Source organism: Heptranchias perlo, chromosome 4 (genome assembly GCF_035084215.1).
Source record: "Heptranchias perlo isolate sHepPer1 chromosome 4, sHepPer1.hap1, whole genome shotgun sequence".
Taxonomy (NCBI): Eukaryota; Metazoa; Chordata; class Chondrichthyes; order Hexanchiformes; family Hexanchidae; genus Heptranchias; species Heptranchias perlo.
The window spans coordinates 94,854,002-94,871,113 of NC_090328.1; the positions used below are offsets into that span (position 1 = coordinate 94,854,002).

The 17,112-nt window shown below is 40.4% G+C and overlaps 1 protein-coding gene across 4 annotated transcripts in view; it reads left to right on the top strand.

Annotated features, from left to right (window-relative positions):
• The window catches only part of tmod1 (tropomodulin 1), a 76,548-nt gene that overhangs the window by 56,052 nt on the left and 3,384 nt on the right, over positions 1 to 17,112 (top strand). For 3 of the 4 annotated variants that reach the window (XM_067983320.1, XM_067983323.1, XM_067983321.1), the window contains 5 exons: positions 1,440 to 1,529; positions 2,300 to 2,430; positions 6,487 to 6,594; positions 9,080 to 9,223; positions 9,522 to 9,666. In XM_067983320.1, coding sequence (XP_067839421.1) covers positions 1,440 to 1,529; positions 2,300 to 2,430; positions 6,487 to 6,594; positions 9,080 to 9,223; positions 9,522 to 9,666 — 618 coding nt within the window. Of the gene's footprint in view, positions 1 to 1,439; positions 1,530 to 2,299; positions 2,431 to 6,486; positions 6,595 to 9,079; positions 9,224 to 9,521; positions 9,667 to 11,653; positions 11,719 to 17,112 lie in introns of all 4 variants that reach the window. The other variant, XM_067983322.1, reaches the window with a different exon arrangement.

Sequence of the window (17,112 nt, forward strand, 5' to 3'; positions counted from 1 at the left end):
TGGTTGTAAAGCCCTTTGGGATGTGGACTTGACAAAGTGCTGTAGAAAGGCAAGTTCTTTCTTGCTTTACACTAATCAGTATATTTATTATTTTAACTAAAGTCAGAAGAAGAACGGAAAAGGGTAAATTTGAAAGAAATTATTACTCATACGTATTAATAAAGTACCTTTAATGCATTAATTTAAAACAACAAAATGTCATTATTGATATTCGATAATGAATTGACTGTAGCTGTTTTATGCAGTTCATATTGGACTGGTTTCAGCAATTTGTCTATCACGGTACCTGGTGATTGAGATTATTTGTGGCTCCATGTGATTTCAGAATTAGAAAAACTGATATCCTGAAAATACATCCATCAACTTTCACTGACCCACAAGTGGGGGCAAGAAGGGATGTACTTGTGTAAAATTTAGACATGTTCAGGGGACATAGAATCCTTTGTTATAAGGAGGAAGCAAACGATAAACATATTGAGTTAATTATTTAATAAAGTGACACTCCAAGCTGTCATGTAAACTCAGACAGTGCCAAATAAAAATCTAGAAGCAAGATAATGTGCTGCTAATTACAGTGCTCTTCTGTTTTAAATGGTTCACCTTTGATAAACAGAAGACTCGTGTTTTCAGCATTCACAAAAATCTTCTTCAATCCCTCATTCATCTTTTTGTTTTTCATTGATTATTTCTGTACCTTAGCACAATACTGTGCATTGAAGTGCGAAGAGGGTTGGAGGTGTTGCATATTGTCACGTCCTAAATAGTAGAAAGCACCATTTATAAGATTTTATACAGTTATATATCCAATCCTTCCACCATCGGTGTACTATGGCTGCAGTGTGTACTATCTACAGGATGCACTACAGCAATTTGCCAAGGCTTCTTTGGCTGCACCTCCCAAACCCGCGACCTCCACCACCTAGAAGGACAAGGGCAGCAGGTGCATGGGAACACCACCACCTCCAAGTCACACACCATCCTGACTTGGACAAGTCGTTCCTTCATTGTTGCTGAATCAAAATCCTCAAATTCCCTAACTAACAACATTGTGGGAGAACCGTCACCACATGGACTGCAGAGGTTCAAGAAGATGATCCACCTCCACCGCCTCCTTCTCAAAGGCAACTAGGGATGGACATTAAATGCCGGCCTTTGCCAGTGACCTCACCATCCTGAGAATTAATATTTTAAAAGTACATTTGTGCACTAGCTGGGAGTGTAGGGACCAGCTGTATGTACAGTGAGCTGCAAACGTAATGCTTGTGTGAGAGTTAATATGAATGAGATGTTCAGCATTCTGGCGACTCTTGCTTTTTGAGCTGCAGTGCAGTTCCAATTTCCCTGCTTCTTCTGCATCAGAGTGCAAGTGTGTGAGGCTCAATTGCTTTACAGTCTCCAGTTGCATTAATTTTGTGTTCCTGTTTTTTTTTTGTTTTCAGCCATCCTTGGCATGCACACGCTGATGAGCAACCAGCAATATTATGAAGCCCTTGCCAGTAGCACCATAGTTAACAAGGAAGGCCTTAACAGTGAGTAAAACTTGAAGTACTGTGGTACAGTATTTTAAAGGCTGGGCTGTTCTGTGCCAGGACCCAATTGATTGAAAATGTAGTGTTATTGATAATCTGTGACTTGGTATTTTTCCATTACAGTGCTAATTCAATGTGTAATGGCTTCTTTTAGGAATTTAAATCTATTAATTATATATAAACTGTTATAGATACAAAAGATATTTAGGATTGACTAGCCATGTATTTAAAATACATTAGTCATTACCACCCAAAGAGCCATATCCCTTAGTTCAGATGGCAGGAAGAACCTACCTCTAACTCCCCATCCAAGCAGGCATCATAGATGAGCTGCTTTCATTTGGAAGGGAAAATTGGAAGTGTTAGCGAACCAGTGCCATTCTTGCCAGTCTTCCCGGGTTTGGTTACAGAATGATATTGACTGATCCTGGGAGCAGGTTGCTGTTCTACTTCTTTATTGGCCATGAGGATGAAGGCAGGCAGGGAGAAATTTTTAAAAAATAGCTGGAAAACATTAATCTCCTGAGAAAAGAAAATCCCAGTGTGATTAATTTATGTAGTGAGTCCTTACTGAAATGAGGGGAGAATGCAGGATAAGTACTGTATGTCTGGAAAAGATATTCTATTAACATCAGTTCTGGCTGGTTGCATGTAGAATTTTTCTAAATTAGCAGAGACATTTTTCTTAAATTATTTTAGAGCATTAATTGTGAACAATTTTATGTCAGCAAATGATTATTTTGACGTGCCTGCCTGTCTCCCTTGTGTAGGTGTCATCCAACCCACTCGGTATAAGCAGGTTCCTGATGAACTGCCAAACTCTACAGATGTGGAAGAAACTCTGAAGCAAGTTATGGAAAATGACCCTGAGCTTGAGGAGATTAACCTCAATAATATAAAGGTGACTGTGGATAGCTTGTCGCTCGTCCCTATTCTGGGTTGCTAACCTTTTCCTTCAGTATAACCAATAAACGAAATGTAGCTGCATTGCGACTTAATGAATTGGTGCCCTGTGTGGTGTGTATTAAGAATGATTCGGGTACTCTCTACACAGCTATTCATATTCAGACACTCCACATTTAATGTGAACTAGATCTAAGAAAACATCTTTGTAATAACATTTCTGTGCCTGTTGTGTGTCTAGTTGTCAGCTTTCTTCCCTATTGGTTATATGTCTGTGTTTCTTCTCTTCATTCTGATTGGTTTTCTATTATGCAAAAATCTTTCTCCTCAGTCACGTTTCACCGCAAAAGCAGCAGCTCTGACAATTCCTCGCCCCTTGGCGCTATGTACCCTAAATATAACATTTATTATATGAGAAGCATATAAAATAAATTCAGAAAACCAGTTTTAAAAAAGTGCAAATTTACCTCTTGCAGTCACTCCTACAACTTCCCACTACCTGACTTGATGCACCTTGTTTGGCCTCATGAATGCATCTTATCTTAGGCTCACTCTCCTTGAATTTTCATGACCTGCCTGGGTGAGACCCAACTTGAACAGTGTGTCCACATATGGACTTCCTTATTTTCTGAAATAAAAACAGAAAATGCTGGAGAAGCTCAGCAAGTCAGGCAGCATCTGTGGAGAAAGAAACAGGTTAACGTTTCAGGTTGAAGACCTTTCGTCAGAACTGGAAAATGTTAGAGTTAAAGTTTTTAAGCAAGTACAGAACCAGTGACTGGGAGGGAAGGGAGGGGAGGAAAAAACAAAAGGAAAGGTCTGTGATAGGGTAGAGGGCAGGAGTGATTAAATGACAAAAGGGATGATTAGGCAAGAAAGGTGGTAATGGAACAGGTTAAGAAACAAAAGATTGGTCAGGATTAGCTGTCCGAAAAAATGGGAGCAGTGGTTATGATCTGAAGTTATTGAAATCAATGTTGAGTCCGGAAGGTTGTAAAGTGCCTAAACGAAAGATGAGCTGCTGTTCCTTGAGCTTATGTTGAGCTACATTGGAACAGCGTAAGAGGTCAAGAACAGAGATGCCAGAGTGGGAGTGGGATGGGGAATTAAAATGGTGAGCGACCGGCAGGTCGGGGTCATGCTTGCGGACTGAACAGGGGTGTTCAGCAAAGCGATCATCCAATCTGCGTTTGGGGTCTCCAACGCAGAGGCGACCGCATTGTGAGCAGCGAATACAGTATACTAAATTGAAAGAAGTACAAGAAAACTGCTGTTTCACCTGGAAGGAGTGTTTGGGGCCCTGGACGGTGGGAAGGGAGGAGGTGAAAGGGCAGGTGTTGCATCTCCTGCACTCGCACAGGAAGGTGCCGTGGGAAGGAGAGCAGGTGATGGAAGAGTGGATCAGGGTGTCGCGGAGGGAGCGGCCCCTTCGGAATGCTGAAAGGTTAGGGGAGGGGAAGATATGTTTGGTGGTGGGATTTTGCTGGAGGTGGCAGAAATGGCGTTCTCCGTCTTCCTTATTTTCTGTTTTGGTTGCTTTTTGCAGCTGTTTGAGTAAAGTAACGGGCTGACCGACTGCTGCTAGGCCCCACTCCCAGATCCACCACCACCAACCTGAGGCTGCCACAATCCCCGCACCCCCCAGGACCCTCGACTACCACCCTCACTCTCCCCAGCTTCTTACCACCTCACCTGCCCCAAGTGCCCGACCCACGCCTGAGCAACGTAGATCTCCCCGATCTCGCAATCCTCAACTTTGTGTGCTTAGTTCGTTGTTTGCTCTTGGATGTTTTGTGTTGATATCAGAATAATTTATTGGATATAAATTTTATAATATCCGACCTCCCATGATGTTGCTCATGGGTTGTCAGAGGAGTGGAGCTCGGTTGTGATGTTTGGCTGCTAATCTGCCTGTCTATTTAAGATCACTGGAGACGTAATCTCTGTGAGGAAGTGTTATAACAGTATATATTTAAAACCCAAATAAAGGCAGTCATTCCAGAAATTACAGACATCTGCCTAACTGTAAACTATTCCATGTTCATTCATCTGACCTGGAGCTGGAAATTTACAAGCACCTTCCAATCTGCAAATTTTACTTACTAAATAGCACTTAAACTCTAATTGACCCAAGGCTTGTCCTTATTTATAGCAATTAGACTTTGTGGCCTTAAGGCACAGGTGAAGTTAAACACAACTCCACCTTGGCAGCAGCGCAGTACATTGTGTGTTATGTTTTATAATGTCTACTCTATTATAAAACAGTGAATGATCTGAATTATGAGCAATGCCATGGGAGATCTGCTGGTAATTGATTAAAAGTTTAACATCACACTTTAGATGTATCCATTGCATGAAAAAAATCTTTTGTGCTTTTCTGATTAGCTCAAATTTCCCAGGAACCAACATCCTTTTATTTCACTCTCATCACATCTCTCTTAAACTTCTACTATATCCTCTGGCTCATGATGAGCAATGCCAGGGAAGGTCCACCAGTACAAGTAAGATTTTCTCCACAGTTTTCCATTGTGTCCTGCAGTTCTGGCCCATGCTTCCCACGTGACTGTTAATGCATGATCATTTGTAGTTACCAGAGAACCAATCCCCTGGCTTTCCACCCCACTATCCCTCTGTAATCCAGCTCCTTCCTTTCTGCCCTTTTCCCCAGCCTCTCCTTCCAGCCCTGAGCTTGCCCTGTGCACTCACTCTCGTACAAAGGTAACAAAGCAATACATCCCCCAGTTCTCTCTCCCCAGAGAGGGACACCGGGCAACTTCTGTGGTAATGAAGGTTTCAAATCATGAGTCATCTCCAAGTCTCAGTGATGGGGTGGAGAAAAAGGAGAGACATGGGAAAAATAAGACAGACCTACGTTGAGGTACATAGAGTGCCTGAGAAAACAAAATACATAGAGAAATTATGTGATGGGGAGAACCATTCTATCTAATTTATGTTTAAGGAGGTTCAATTAGTTAATTATGTTTTGTTTTATTTAGTTTTGCTCCATCATCACTAGTGTACACATATTAAAAGAGCATCTAGTCCATTAAAGTTTTGCTGTGTATAAATCGAACAAACGCTGAAGAAGATGAGTTCATAAAAATGGCTTGCGGTGTGGGCTTTGATAGTTTGTTTGAAGTTGGAAGGACATATTATCTCCCTATCCCTTTCACTTAATTGAGTTGAAGGACTGTTCAGCCCCATTGTTGAGAGTGATTAGTATCATGTTAGCACAGTTGTTATTTTCAGGATTTATTTCGCAAGAAAATTACAATCACCACGAACATTTAATTATATTGATGAGCTTGTCTTTTTCACCCTTGCATGAGAAAAGTATCACGGTCAGTATATGAATCTCTTAATATGCGTAAGGTTGTGTCTGTGTTTGTGTATGAGACAGCAGGTGACTTATGATATAAAAATAAATGTAGATGTTGTCTTTTTATTGTTCTTTATGCTTGTTAGTTGATCTCAGTGCTGAAAAATACAACACATTTTCCATTTCAGCCACCTAGTGTCAGTGTTGAGAAGGTCCATGTGGTCCAGAGCAGATTAGTTGCCGAGTAGAGCTCCCTCTATTTTGCCCCAACCTCAAAGAGCGGCCTATGTGTGCGAGATTATTGATTAGTGTTAAATTGTCGACTTGCATACTAACAAGTGGGTTAAGACTGCTCAAATTTATATCATTTTGAACTCCTAACAGATAACAGAGAAAACTTTTATGCTCCTCCTGGGCTGGATTTGCCTAAAGCTGCACACCCTTTAATTGAATGGGCTGTGAGGGGGAGGATCAATCAGAATCTGAGGTTTTGAAAAATGCAAAGTAAAAAACAGAATGTAGGTTAAGATTGTCCAAGTGCATTTTATTTTTAATTGGATCAGCAGCTGCATTAACAGAACTTTGCAGTTTTGCTTGGTGAATGAATGAGGGAAGTGGGAGGAAAATATTTGTAAACAATGGGATGGATAAGATTCAAGATAATTTTTTTTTTAAATCAGCTTTGAAACTTAATTTTTTTAAATTAAAATTGTTTTGTGTAAATTTTGTTTCTAGAACATTCCCCTTGCCACTCTAAAAGCATATGCTGAAGCTTTGAAGGGTAACACGTACGTGAAGAAGTTCAGTATAGTAGGAACCCGAAGTAATGATCCCGTTGCTATTGTAAGTACTGCTTGTTCGACTGGCTTACCGTGATAATTAATAAGAGATCGAGGACTGATTGTGTTTATTGAGAATGTGTATCTTTTTATCTAGAATATACCAGAATATGAATTTTTCTTACCATCAAAAATAATCTGGTAATATTTGTGGTTCTATATCACTTGCTGATAGGCTCAAATTTCATAATTAAAAATACCTGAACACCCTCAAACACATGCAATGTCCATCACTATCTATATCCATAATATTTCTATAAAATCTTGTGTCTGTGTGCACTTCCTGCCAACTTTTTCCATTATAAACTCCTGTGTCCACATTTACAATGTAAACTTGTCATGTTGCAATTATACCCTCCTGCCAATGCTGGCACTGTATCATCTCAATTTTGCTACTCCCAACTCCTCAGCCTGTACTGTAAGGAAATTCCTATGCTTCAACCTACTTGACTTCCCAAACTGCTGTAAGTTTTGCTATTAGTACCATCAAATTAAAGTATATAAAAATAAGGACAAAATCTGTGACTTTGAAATGGGGACTGAATAACATCTGAGCTGGTGCAATAACCCTCTAACATCGCTTCACCTGAAGACGACACTTGGGTTTGGTTACTCTTCAGCAATGTTACGGGAATTTGTAATACAGTAAAAGCCTTGCATTTAGTGCTTGTTACACACTTTAAATGTCTGTAGCACAAAAAATCTGTTCTGCTTGTTACACACTTTAAATGTCTGTAGCACAAAAAAATCTGTTCTGCTTTTCTGAATGGTTCCTAGGAGATTAGTCAATTTTAAAAAATGGCTGTTTCAAATCTGGAACCATTTCTTCTCTCTCTCTCCACCCCATGCCCCCACTCTCTCTGAATTCATGTGCACACACCCCACTCTTTGGGGGTGGAAAAAAATCAATCCAAATATTTCCATATCCGTCGATTCACTTTGAGTAACACTACAGCTACCACGGTTTTCCATTTCCTGCCCTTAATTGTCCCCCTTGCCATTTTACAAGTGCCCCCCACGGTAAACTTCACTTCCTGATCCCCCTTTCATTTTTACTGATTCTCCATCATTTCAAGATCTGCCCAGCATGAACCTAGCCCTCTCTCAGGAGCCACGTGCTTGTTCTCCTGCTCTCTTCCTGAAGTCTCAACCTATGAACTATCTTTGTACAAAGCAGTGAAAAATACCTGAGTGCAGGTATTCCAACCTGTGCACGTATGACCTCAGTGCCGGTAAGCATCAGCTCTGCCAAATCGCAGAGAAAGTAACTGAGATACAATTGGGGAGAATAAGAATGATTGAGCAGACAAGTGTAGCTAAGGGAATACTGAAAGAGTAAAGATAAGGTGGAACAGAGAGATGCGAGATAGGGAAACGAATGAATGAGTTGGAGAAAATAAGGATGTGACAGTAATGGTGTGTGCAAGAGGCAAACAGAGAGTGACACTGAAAGTGTGGTAGATTTGCTGCAAAACACAAAAATAATTACATAGAGTGGGAGACAAGTATTGACAGAGTTACAGGCAATCAACCAGCATATCATTGGGAATTCCCTTCCAACCAGAATATCACTGGGAATTCTATTCCAATTGGAATATCGCTGGGAACTCCCTTCCAATTGGAATATCGCTGGGAACTCCCTTCCAATTGGAATATCGCTGGGAACTCCCTTCCAATTGGAATATCACCGGGAACTCCCTTCCAAGTAGAATATCGCCGGGAACTCCCTTCCAATTGGAATATCACCGGGAACTCCCTTCCAATTGGAATATCGCTGGGAACTCCCTTCCAATTGGAATATCGCTGGGAACTCCCTTCCAATTGGAATATCACCGGGAACTCCCTTCCAATTGGAATATCGCTGGGAACTCCCTTCCAATTGGAATATCACCGGGAACTCCCTTCCAATTGGAATATCGCTGGGAACTCCCTTCCAATTGGAATATCACCGGGAACTCCCTTCCAATTGGAATATCGCCGGGAACTCCCTTCCAATTGGAATATCACCGGGAACTCCCTTCCAATTGGAATATCACCGGGAACTCCCTTCCAATTGGAATATCACCGGGAACTCCCTTCCAATTGGAATATCACCGGGAACTCCCTTCCAAGTAGAATATCGCCGGGAACTCCCTTCCAAGTAGAATATCGCCGGGAACTCATCTGGTGGTATATTAACATCACAGTGACAAAGCTACTCTGCGCAGTTAAAGAGCTTTGGCTCTGTAATGTTAGTATTTTTCAGTGTCATACAAGACTTAAACAATGGCCCATGGAACCTGGAATTTCACTGGACCAGCAGTCTAATAGCTAAAAATTGGTTAAAATCAAAGTTTTAAAAAAATATGTAGAATATTATGGTTTAACAGTTCTGGTCAGTGAAATGAACAACCTATGTTAAAGGAAGATTCTGCTGTGTGTTGCTGTTCAACAATATCATTTATCATTGAATGTTTGATACCTTTGTATGTGCTCTGCTCCCTTTCAAGTCTTTTGCAGAAATGCTGAAGGTTAACAAAACATTGAAGAGTTTGAATGTGGAATCCAATTTTATCACTGGTAATGGAATCCTGGCTCTAGTGAAAGCTCTCCAATACAATAACTCATTGGTTGAACTTAAAATTGATAATCAGGTAAGACAGGAGTATATTCACGTTGCATTGTGGCTTCAAAATCATATAGGGTAATTTAAGATGCAAATTTTCTCAGGGTCTCACTGGAGGTGGGAATCCTTTCATGGACTACTCCCAAATGAGTCAACTAAGGAGTAGTATCTGTAGAATGGCCTGTTGCCCAATTTGAGGAAGACAGGATTGTGACTTCTGTCAATCACGCTCCTGTGAAGTGTCTTGGGACATTTTCCTATGTTAAAGGTGCTACATAAATGCAAGTTGTACTCATATATGATGTATTTCTTCACTTTTTTAACAGTGTCAGCAGCTGGGTAATAAAGTGGAAATGGAAATTGCAAATATGTTAGAACAAAATCCAGCCCTTCTGAAGTTTGGCTATCACTTCACCCAGCAAGGTCCAAGGCTTCGGGCGTCCAATGCAGTGATGAGCAACAATGACCTTGGTAAGGACATTGCCATTGCCGCAGCAATTATGTTGTGTCAGATATATTCAGAAAGTGTTCTGTGCTTATTTTTAATTATAAGTTTTATAGCTTGTAATGCGTTTTAGTATTTAGACCAATAGAATGTAACATTATAAAGTACCAAAGAATCTTAGAATAATATTTATCATTTCTAAATTGGAGTGTCGGTGTAGATGCAATACTCTCTTATTGAAATAGTGTTAAAATTGTTATAGGCTAACAATTTATTTCTTATTTCACTGTGTAAAAAATTCAGATAGATCTATTAGTTTGGAGATCCAGGTTCTCTCAATGTAAATTGTCATTGGAACCTAATTAACACATTAATATGGTTGTTCCAATGTTAAGCCATTTAAAATGCCCAGGGTTTTATTTTTAATAGAATTGCCCCTGTTACTGTTCAAATCAGATTTATAATGGCCTTCCTTGTAATTTACAACAATAACCATCATGGTTAAAAAGCTTTGAAAGCTGTTGGGATGTGGATTTCCATCCATGATTCCTCTCCTGGCGCATTCCCAATCCCAACTCTGCTGCTGTGGGAAGTACTGAGCAGAGAACAGATGTTTCCCACAAGAAGGAAGAGAAAATCAAAACGGAAGTTACTGAGCAATACTCTCTCAGATCTCCATGTAACTGCTGAAGAGCAGCTTTGGCATTGGCCTGGGAAGAGTCTTCCAGCTTGTCCCCTCAGACAGGAGCAGCGTGTGGCACAAGGAAACTTTTCAAACAGCAACAAGTACTTGCATTTATATAACACCTTAAACTAGAAACACATCAGAGAGGAGAGAAATGAACACCGATTGTAAGTGGGGAAGATGGGAGAGGCAACCAAAGGCATGGTTGAACAGGTGGATTTGAGAAGGTGTTTAAAGGTTGGAAGTGAGGCGGAGGGAGTTCCAGTGAGTAGGACCAAGTCAGCTGAAAGTTGAAGGGAAAATTAAACAACTACAAAAGCAGAACTATTTAAGCGTGTTGGGGTATGTTAAATAGAGTTTTTGTTTAATATGTGACTTAAGAATACTCCATTAGTTACTGCAGCTGATGGTGGTACAGCCCAGAGAAACATGGTGGAGATATGTCTACAACTCCTCCTTTGGTTTGGGAGCATTTGTGGGTCTTAGTACCTTCAATGGGATGGTTTAGTCAAACATTCACAACTAGATGTAATCTATGGTAAAAGTAAATTGGGTTACTAAAAAAAAATGTAATATATCAATAAAAGTCCACACTGCCTGAATGAAGCAGAATCTGAGGATTGCTGTTAGTCCAAGACATTTTAAAGGTGCACAATATGTGGGAGATCCAAAACTACACACTTTGTGAAGATACCAGGAAATAAATCTTTGCACAGATTATTAAATCACTTCTATTAATTTCAACATTTACCCAATGGAAGATATATGGCCAGCAATTTATCAATCACAATGGAGACAACTTGAGTCAGACTACTGGGTGCAACATGAGGTGGGGGAAAAATGTTGAACAAGTATCTTAACAGCTGGAGAAAATGACATTCCCACTGTGATCTGACATGAATCGGGTTAAAGTTTAGGGGAGATCTAGGCAACAAATGCCTGAGCAAAATGAGTCTGAGATTCCGTTACCTTCCCTGGATCCTCTCTTACTGTTGCTTGGGTAAGACCCCTCAGCTGTGAAGCACTTTGAGACATTTGCTGTGTTAAAGATACCATATATAAATGCAAGTTATCACTGATGGAAAGATATTTCAGTCACACAATAGAAGAGTTCTCAGTTCCTGGAAAACTTCAAAGAAATGCAATCTTCGTTTTTAAAAAAAATTTGGGTGGGGGTGGATTAATTGCATCAAAAAGAAGCAATACTGTTAGGTCTTGCAAATTTTAGGGGAAAGAAAACATGCATTTGAGCATTCTTAATGAGTTTCTTAGATTCCCTACAGGGTCTTATTTTGCAGGTGTTCTTATTGATCCAATTTTTGTTGCAGCTCGCATTAACAGGGCAGATGGTTCCTGGCCTAGATTCTCAGCTTTGGAACTGGAGGAGATATAAGTATATAGTATTTTTTTATGGTAGTAGCCTCCCTAATTGAATTGGCAGTGCTTTACACTGCCTCTCTGCTGGATCTACACCGACTTTTCCCCTCCTCTGAGTGCAGTCTTATTCTCTTCCTTTTTCCTCCACTGCTTTTTAGCTGCTTTCCTTGCTGACACAATTATTCTTCCAAATTTATAGTTCTATATATATGTTTTTTTCTAAAAGTGATTGCATTAATTAGCAATTCTGTATCTGATGCAGTGATATCTCTTCCCTATAACTTGATTGGCTTCCTTTTTCTCAACTTGAAAATTGTTGACTGTATTTTATGTGTATGTTGTCACCTTTTTAATGAACTGCAAATTGCCCACATGGAAGGAACTTCACACATTCAACATGGTAATTGGCAGAAAAAAGATTGTTGTTTAAAATCAGCATTCTAAATCACCACACCTCTCCTTGCACAGGCTGTTTGAAAACCGACTCTCAAAATCAGAAAAGAGCCCTTTCCTAAATAATTCTCTGTCTTCTTGCTAATCTCATGCATTATTCCATTTATGGGTTAATTTTTGGAGACCCTGTCATTGACTGTCGCTGATTGGGGGCCTGGATCAGAGAATCAAGCACAGAGGGCAGTGTGCCTAATTTGCAACATTTCCAATTTTCACTAATTTTGATCCGGCCCCTCAGCTCTACGCCTCAGCAAGCAACACTGTATGTTGGGGTGGGTCTCAAAATTTATCCTGTACTCCTGTATGATAAAATACCTCTGGTGTGGAATTCTGCATTTGTTAATACTTCCAGTTATGCAAACAAAGTGGACAGTGTTGTATAGTTTAATCTAATAAATATTATCTGCACCTTAGAATCACTTAAACATGATAAGGATAGTCCATCACCCATGGCATCACTTCCATGAGGTAGTTTTCATATTTTGTGGGGGTCACACCAGCTTGTTGAAAAGTTTCACACAGATATGACCACAGCCACTCTGCAATCTGCCAACCAGTCCAGTGCCCATTTCAAAGTACGGCTCACATGCAGCTTCTTTGCTTTACTGTTAGTAATTTTTATATAATGTGTGGAATAGATAGAATGCCCAATTAGGGCCATTGGATACAGATTCCGTTCTCTGTGGAATATGAGTCCTATCTCTCAGCTTCTCCCCACATATCCCCTATTTGGATATCTAGGAATGTTAAATATAGAATATTGGAGCTATAGACGGTAACATATTAACAGACTCAGGTGAAGCTATTTAACTATGAAAGCAACAATTGGACTTCATTTAATTCCGAGATACTTCTACCTTGAAAGATGGATACAAAATATACAGTAAAAATTACATACAAGCAAAATCAAAATATTTACCAACCAGAGTGAGAAACAGTTCTGCGTGCACTGGGTCACAGAGTTGAGTGCTAATGCTAATACTTAGACTATTCCACATCACTCAGACAGAAGTAATGACATTTATTTGGCTGGTAGATGTGGTAGAAAATATTTTTATAGCACAGGAAGTAACTCTCAGTATCTTACAAAATTATGAATGAATAAAATAGTTTTCAGCTGGAGCTGGATGGCACTGGCTTTTGGATACTATTCTGCTGTCTCAGCGATCCAGTCCAGATTGATGGGAGGAAGGTCTAAATCCTGCACTGGACCTACACGAAATGGGTTTGAGAAGACTCGATCCAGTCTTAAGGGCCTTTTATATTGCTCTTTTCATTTGGATTCTGGGAGCCACAGCATCAAGCTGTTTAATCCATTTCATGGATTGGTGGCAGACTTGTAGATCCAAGTATTTTGCCGCCACCCATGGAAATCAGATTGGACTCTAGTGGAATCAAGGATTTGGGGATCAGGGGGGAAAGTGGAGTTGAGGTCGAAGGTCAGCCATGATCTTGCTGAATGGCGGACCAGGCTCGAGGGACCGTACGGCCTACTCCTGCTCCTGTTTCTTATGTTCTAAACGGCATAAACACCAGGAGCTGGTTTAACAATGCCAGGCACCTGGCATCCAATTTACACTAAGACCAATAAAGAGCGACTTGAGAAGGGACTACAACACAAAACTACCCATAATTGGACAGAGAGAAGCCATGAAAATGGCTAGTGTGGACAGTAGGGGCTCTTTTTCAGAAGTTGCAATTAAGGGATATTGCAGGGGCAGAGTGGTAAGAGCATGTGGCTGTGCTGTACCTGACCCAAGAGTAGTTGCTACTGGCACTGGTTGCAAAAATGTTCTGTGTTCTTGCACTGACCAGCCTCACCTTGATATGTACTAAACTTCATTTTAAACATAAATATAAATTTCCTTTGAAACTTCAATGCAGAATGGTTTTCAATTAAAAGAAAATGCAAAGTAAGTAAAGAATTATCTGTTTAAAGCTGGCAGCAGAGAATTGGACCCAATCAAAGGATTTAGCTGTGCTCTTGGTCACTTATAGACTGTTTCAAAACACTTTGTAAAAATAAGATGTACTTCTATGGGGCCAAGTGTCTCTGGCACAAAATGCAGTATTCACTACTGCTTACAGCTAAATAAACTAAGGGAGTGGTGCTGTGTAACTTAATTTCTTAAAGCTTTTATGCCTGGAATAGAAAATCATCTGCATTTTATAATCTGTATATGGATAATCCTCCGTGCATGGCATCACATTCATGATGTAATTTTTGTATTTCATGGAGGTGATATCACAATGGAGATCAGACTTGTTCAACATCATTGAAAACACTCTGCAATTGGCAGACAACTCTGTTCAAAGTGTTTTAAAAAAGCATATGGGATCCTTGGCTTTATAAATAGAGGCATAGAGTACAAAAGCAAGGAAGTTATGGTAAACCTTTATAAATCACTGGTCAGGCCCCAGATGGAGTATTGTGTCCAATTCTGGGCACCACACTTTAGGGAGGGGTTGTTTGCTAGTGCTGTTGGGGAAGGTTTAAACTAGAATGGCAGGGGGATGAGAACCTGAGACAGAGGAGGGAGAAATAAGGATAGAAACAAAAGAAAGAAAGGGAAGAAGCAATTGTGGAAGGCAGAGAAAACAAGGACGATAAACAAATAGGGCCATTGTGCAAAATAAAACTAAGATGACTAGCAATCTTAAAAAGACAAGTCTAAAGGCATTGTGTCTTAATGCGCGGAGCATTCGCAATAAGGTAGATGAATTAACAGCGCAGATAGATATTAACGGTTGTGATATAGTTGCGATTACGAGACATGGCTGCAGGGTGACCAAGGATGGGAACTGAACATCCAGGGGTATTCAATATTTAGGAAGGACAGGCAAAAAGGGAAAGGAGGTGGGGTAGCGTTAGTAAAGGAGGAAATCAATGCAATAGTGAGGAAGGATATTGGCTCCGAAAATCACGATGTGGAATCTGTATGGGTGGAGCTAAAAAACACCAAGGGGCAGAAAACGTTGATGGGGGTTGTCTATAGGCCCCCAAACAGTAGTGGAGATGTAGGGGAGGACATTAAACAGGAAATTAGAGACGCATGCAAGAAGGGTACAACTATAACCGTGGGTGACTTTAATCTACTTATAGATTGGTCAAACCAAATTAGCAATAATACTGTGGGGGAGGAATTCCTGGAGTGTGTACGTGATGGTTTTCTAGACCAATATGTTGAGGAACCAACTGGAGAGCAGGCGATCCTAGACTGGGTATTGTGCAATGAGAAAGGATTAATTAACAATCTTGTTGTGTGGGGTCCCTTAGGGAAGAGCGACCATAACATGATAGAGTTCCTCCTTAAGATGGAGAATGAAGTAGTTGAATCTGAAACTAGGGTTCTGAATCTAAATAAAGGAAATTACGAAAGTCTGAGGTGCGAGTTGGCTATGATAGATTGGGGAACTTTACTTAAAGGGATGATGGTGGATAGGCAATGGCTAATATTTAAAGAACGTGTGCAGGGATTACAACAAGTATTCATTCCTGTCTGGCGCAAAAATAAAACAGGAAAGGTGGCTCAACCATGGCTTACAAAAGAAATTAGGGATCGTATTAGATCCAAAGAGGAGACATATAAAATTGCCAGAAAAAGTGGCAAGTCTGAGGATTGGGAGCAGTTCAGAATTCAGCAAAGGAGGACAAAGAGATTGATTAAGAGGGGAAAAATAGAGTATGAGAGTAAACTAGCAGGGAACATAAAACTGGCTGTAAAAGCTTCTATAAATATGTCAAGAGAAAAAGATTAGTGAAGACAAATGTGGGTCCCTTACAGTTAGAAATGGGGGAAATTATAATGGGGAACAAAGAAATGGCAGAACAATTAAACACATACTTTGGTTCTATCTTCACAAAAGAGGACACAAATAACCTGCCAGAAATGTTAGGGAACCAAGGGTCTAGTGAGAGGGAGGAACTGAAGGAAACCAGTGTTACTAATAAAAAAGTGCTTGGGAAATTAATGGGGCTAAAGGCTGACAAATCCCCAGGGTCTGATAATCTACATCCCAGAGTACTAAAGGAAGTGGCCCTGGAAATAGTGGATGCATTGGTGATCATCTTCCAAAATTCTATAGACTCTGGAACAGTTCCTACAGATTGGAGGGTGGCAAATGTAACCCCACTATTTAAAAAAGGAGGGAGAGAAAAAACAGGGAATTACAGACCAGTTAGCCTAACATCAGTAGTGGGGAAAATGCTAGAGTCTGTTATAAAAGATGTGATAACAGAACACTTGGAGGACATTAACGGGATTGGACAAAGTCAGCATGGGTTCATGAAAGGGAAATCATGCTTAACAAATCTACTGGAGTTTTTTGAGGATGTAACTAGTAGAATAGATGGGGGAGAACCAGTGGATGTGGTGTATTTGGATTTTCAGAAGGCTTTTGAGAAGGTCCCACACAAGAGGTTATTGTGCAAAATTAAAGCACATGGGATTGGGGGTAATATACTGGCGTGGATTGAGAATTAGTTGACAGACAGGAAACAGAGAGTAGGAATAAACAGGCCTTTTTCCGGGTGGCAGGCAGTGGCTAGTGGGGTACCGCAGGGATCAGCGCTTAGACCCCAGCTATTCACAATGTATATCAATGATTTGGATGAGGGAAATGAATGTAACATTTCTAAGTTTGCAGACAACACAAAGCTGGGGTGGAATGTGAGCTGTGAGGAGGATGCAAAGAGGCTCCAATGTGATTTAGACAAGTTGGGTGAGTGGGCAAGAACATGGCAGATGCAGTATAACATGGATAAATGTGAGGTTATCCACTTTGGTTGTAAAAACAGAAAGGCAGATTATTATCTGAATGGTGTTAGATTGGGAAAAGGGGAGGTGCAACGAGACCTGGGTGTCCTTGTACACCAGTCGCTGAAAGAGAGCGTTCAGGTGCAGCAAGCAGTTAGGAAGGCGAATGGTATGTTGGCCTTCATTGCAAGAGGATTTGG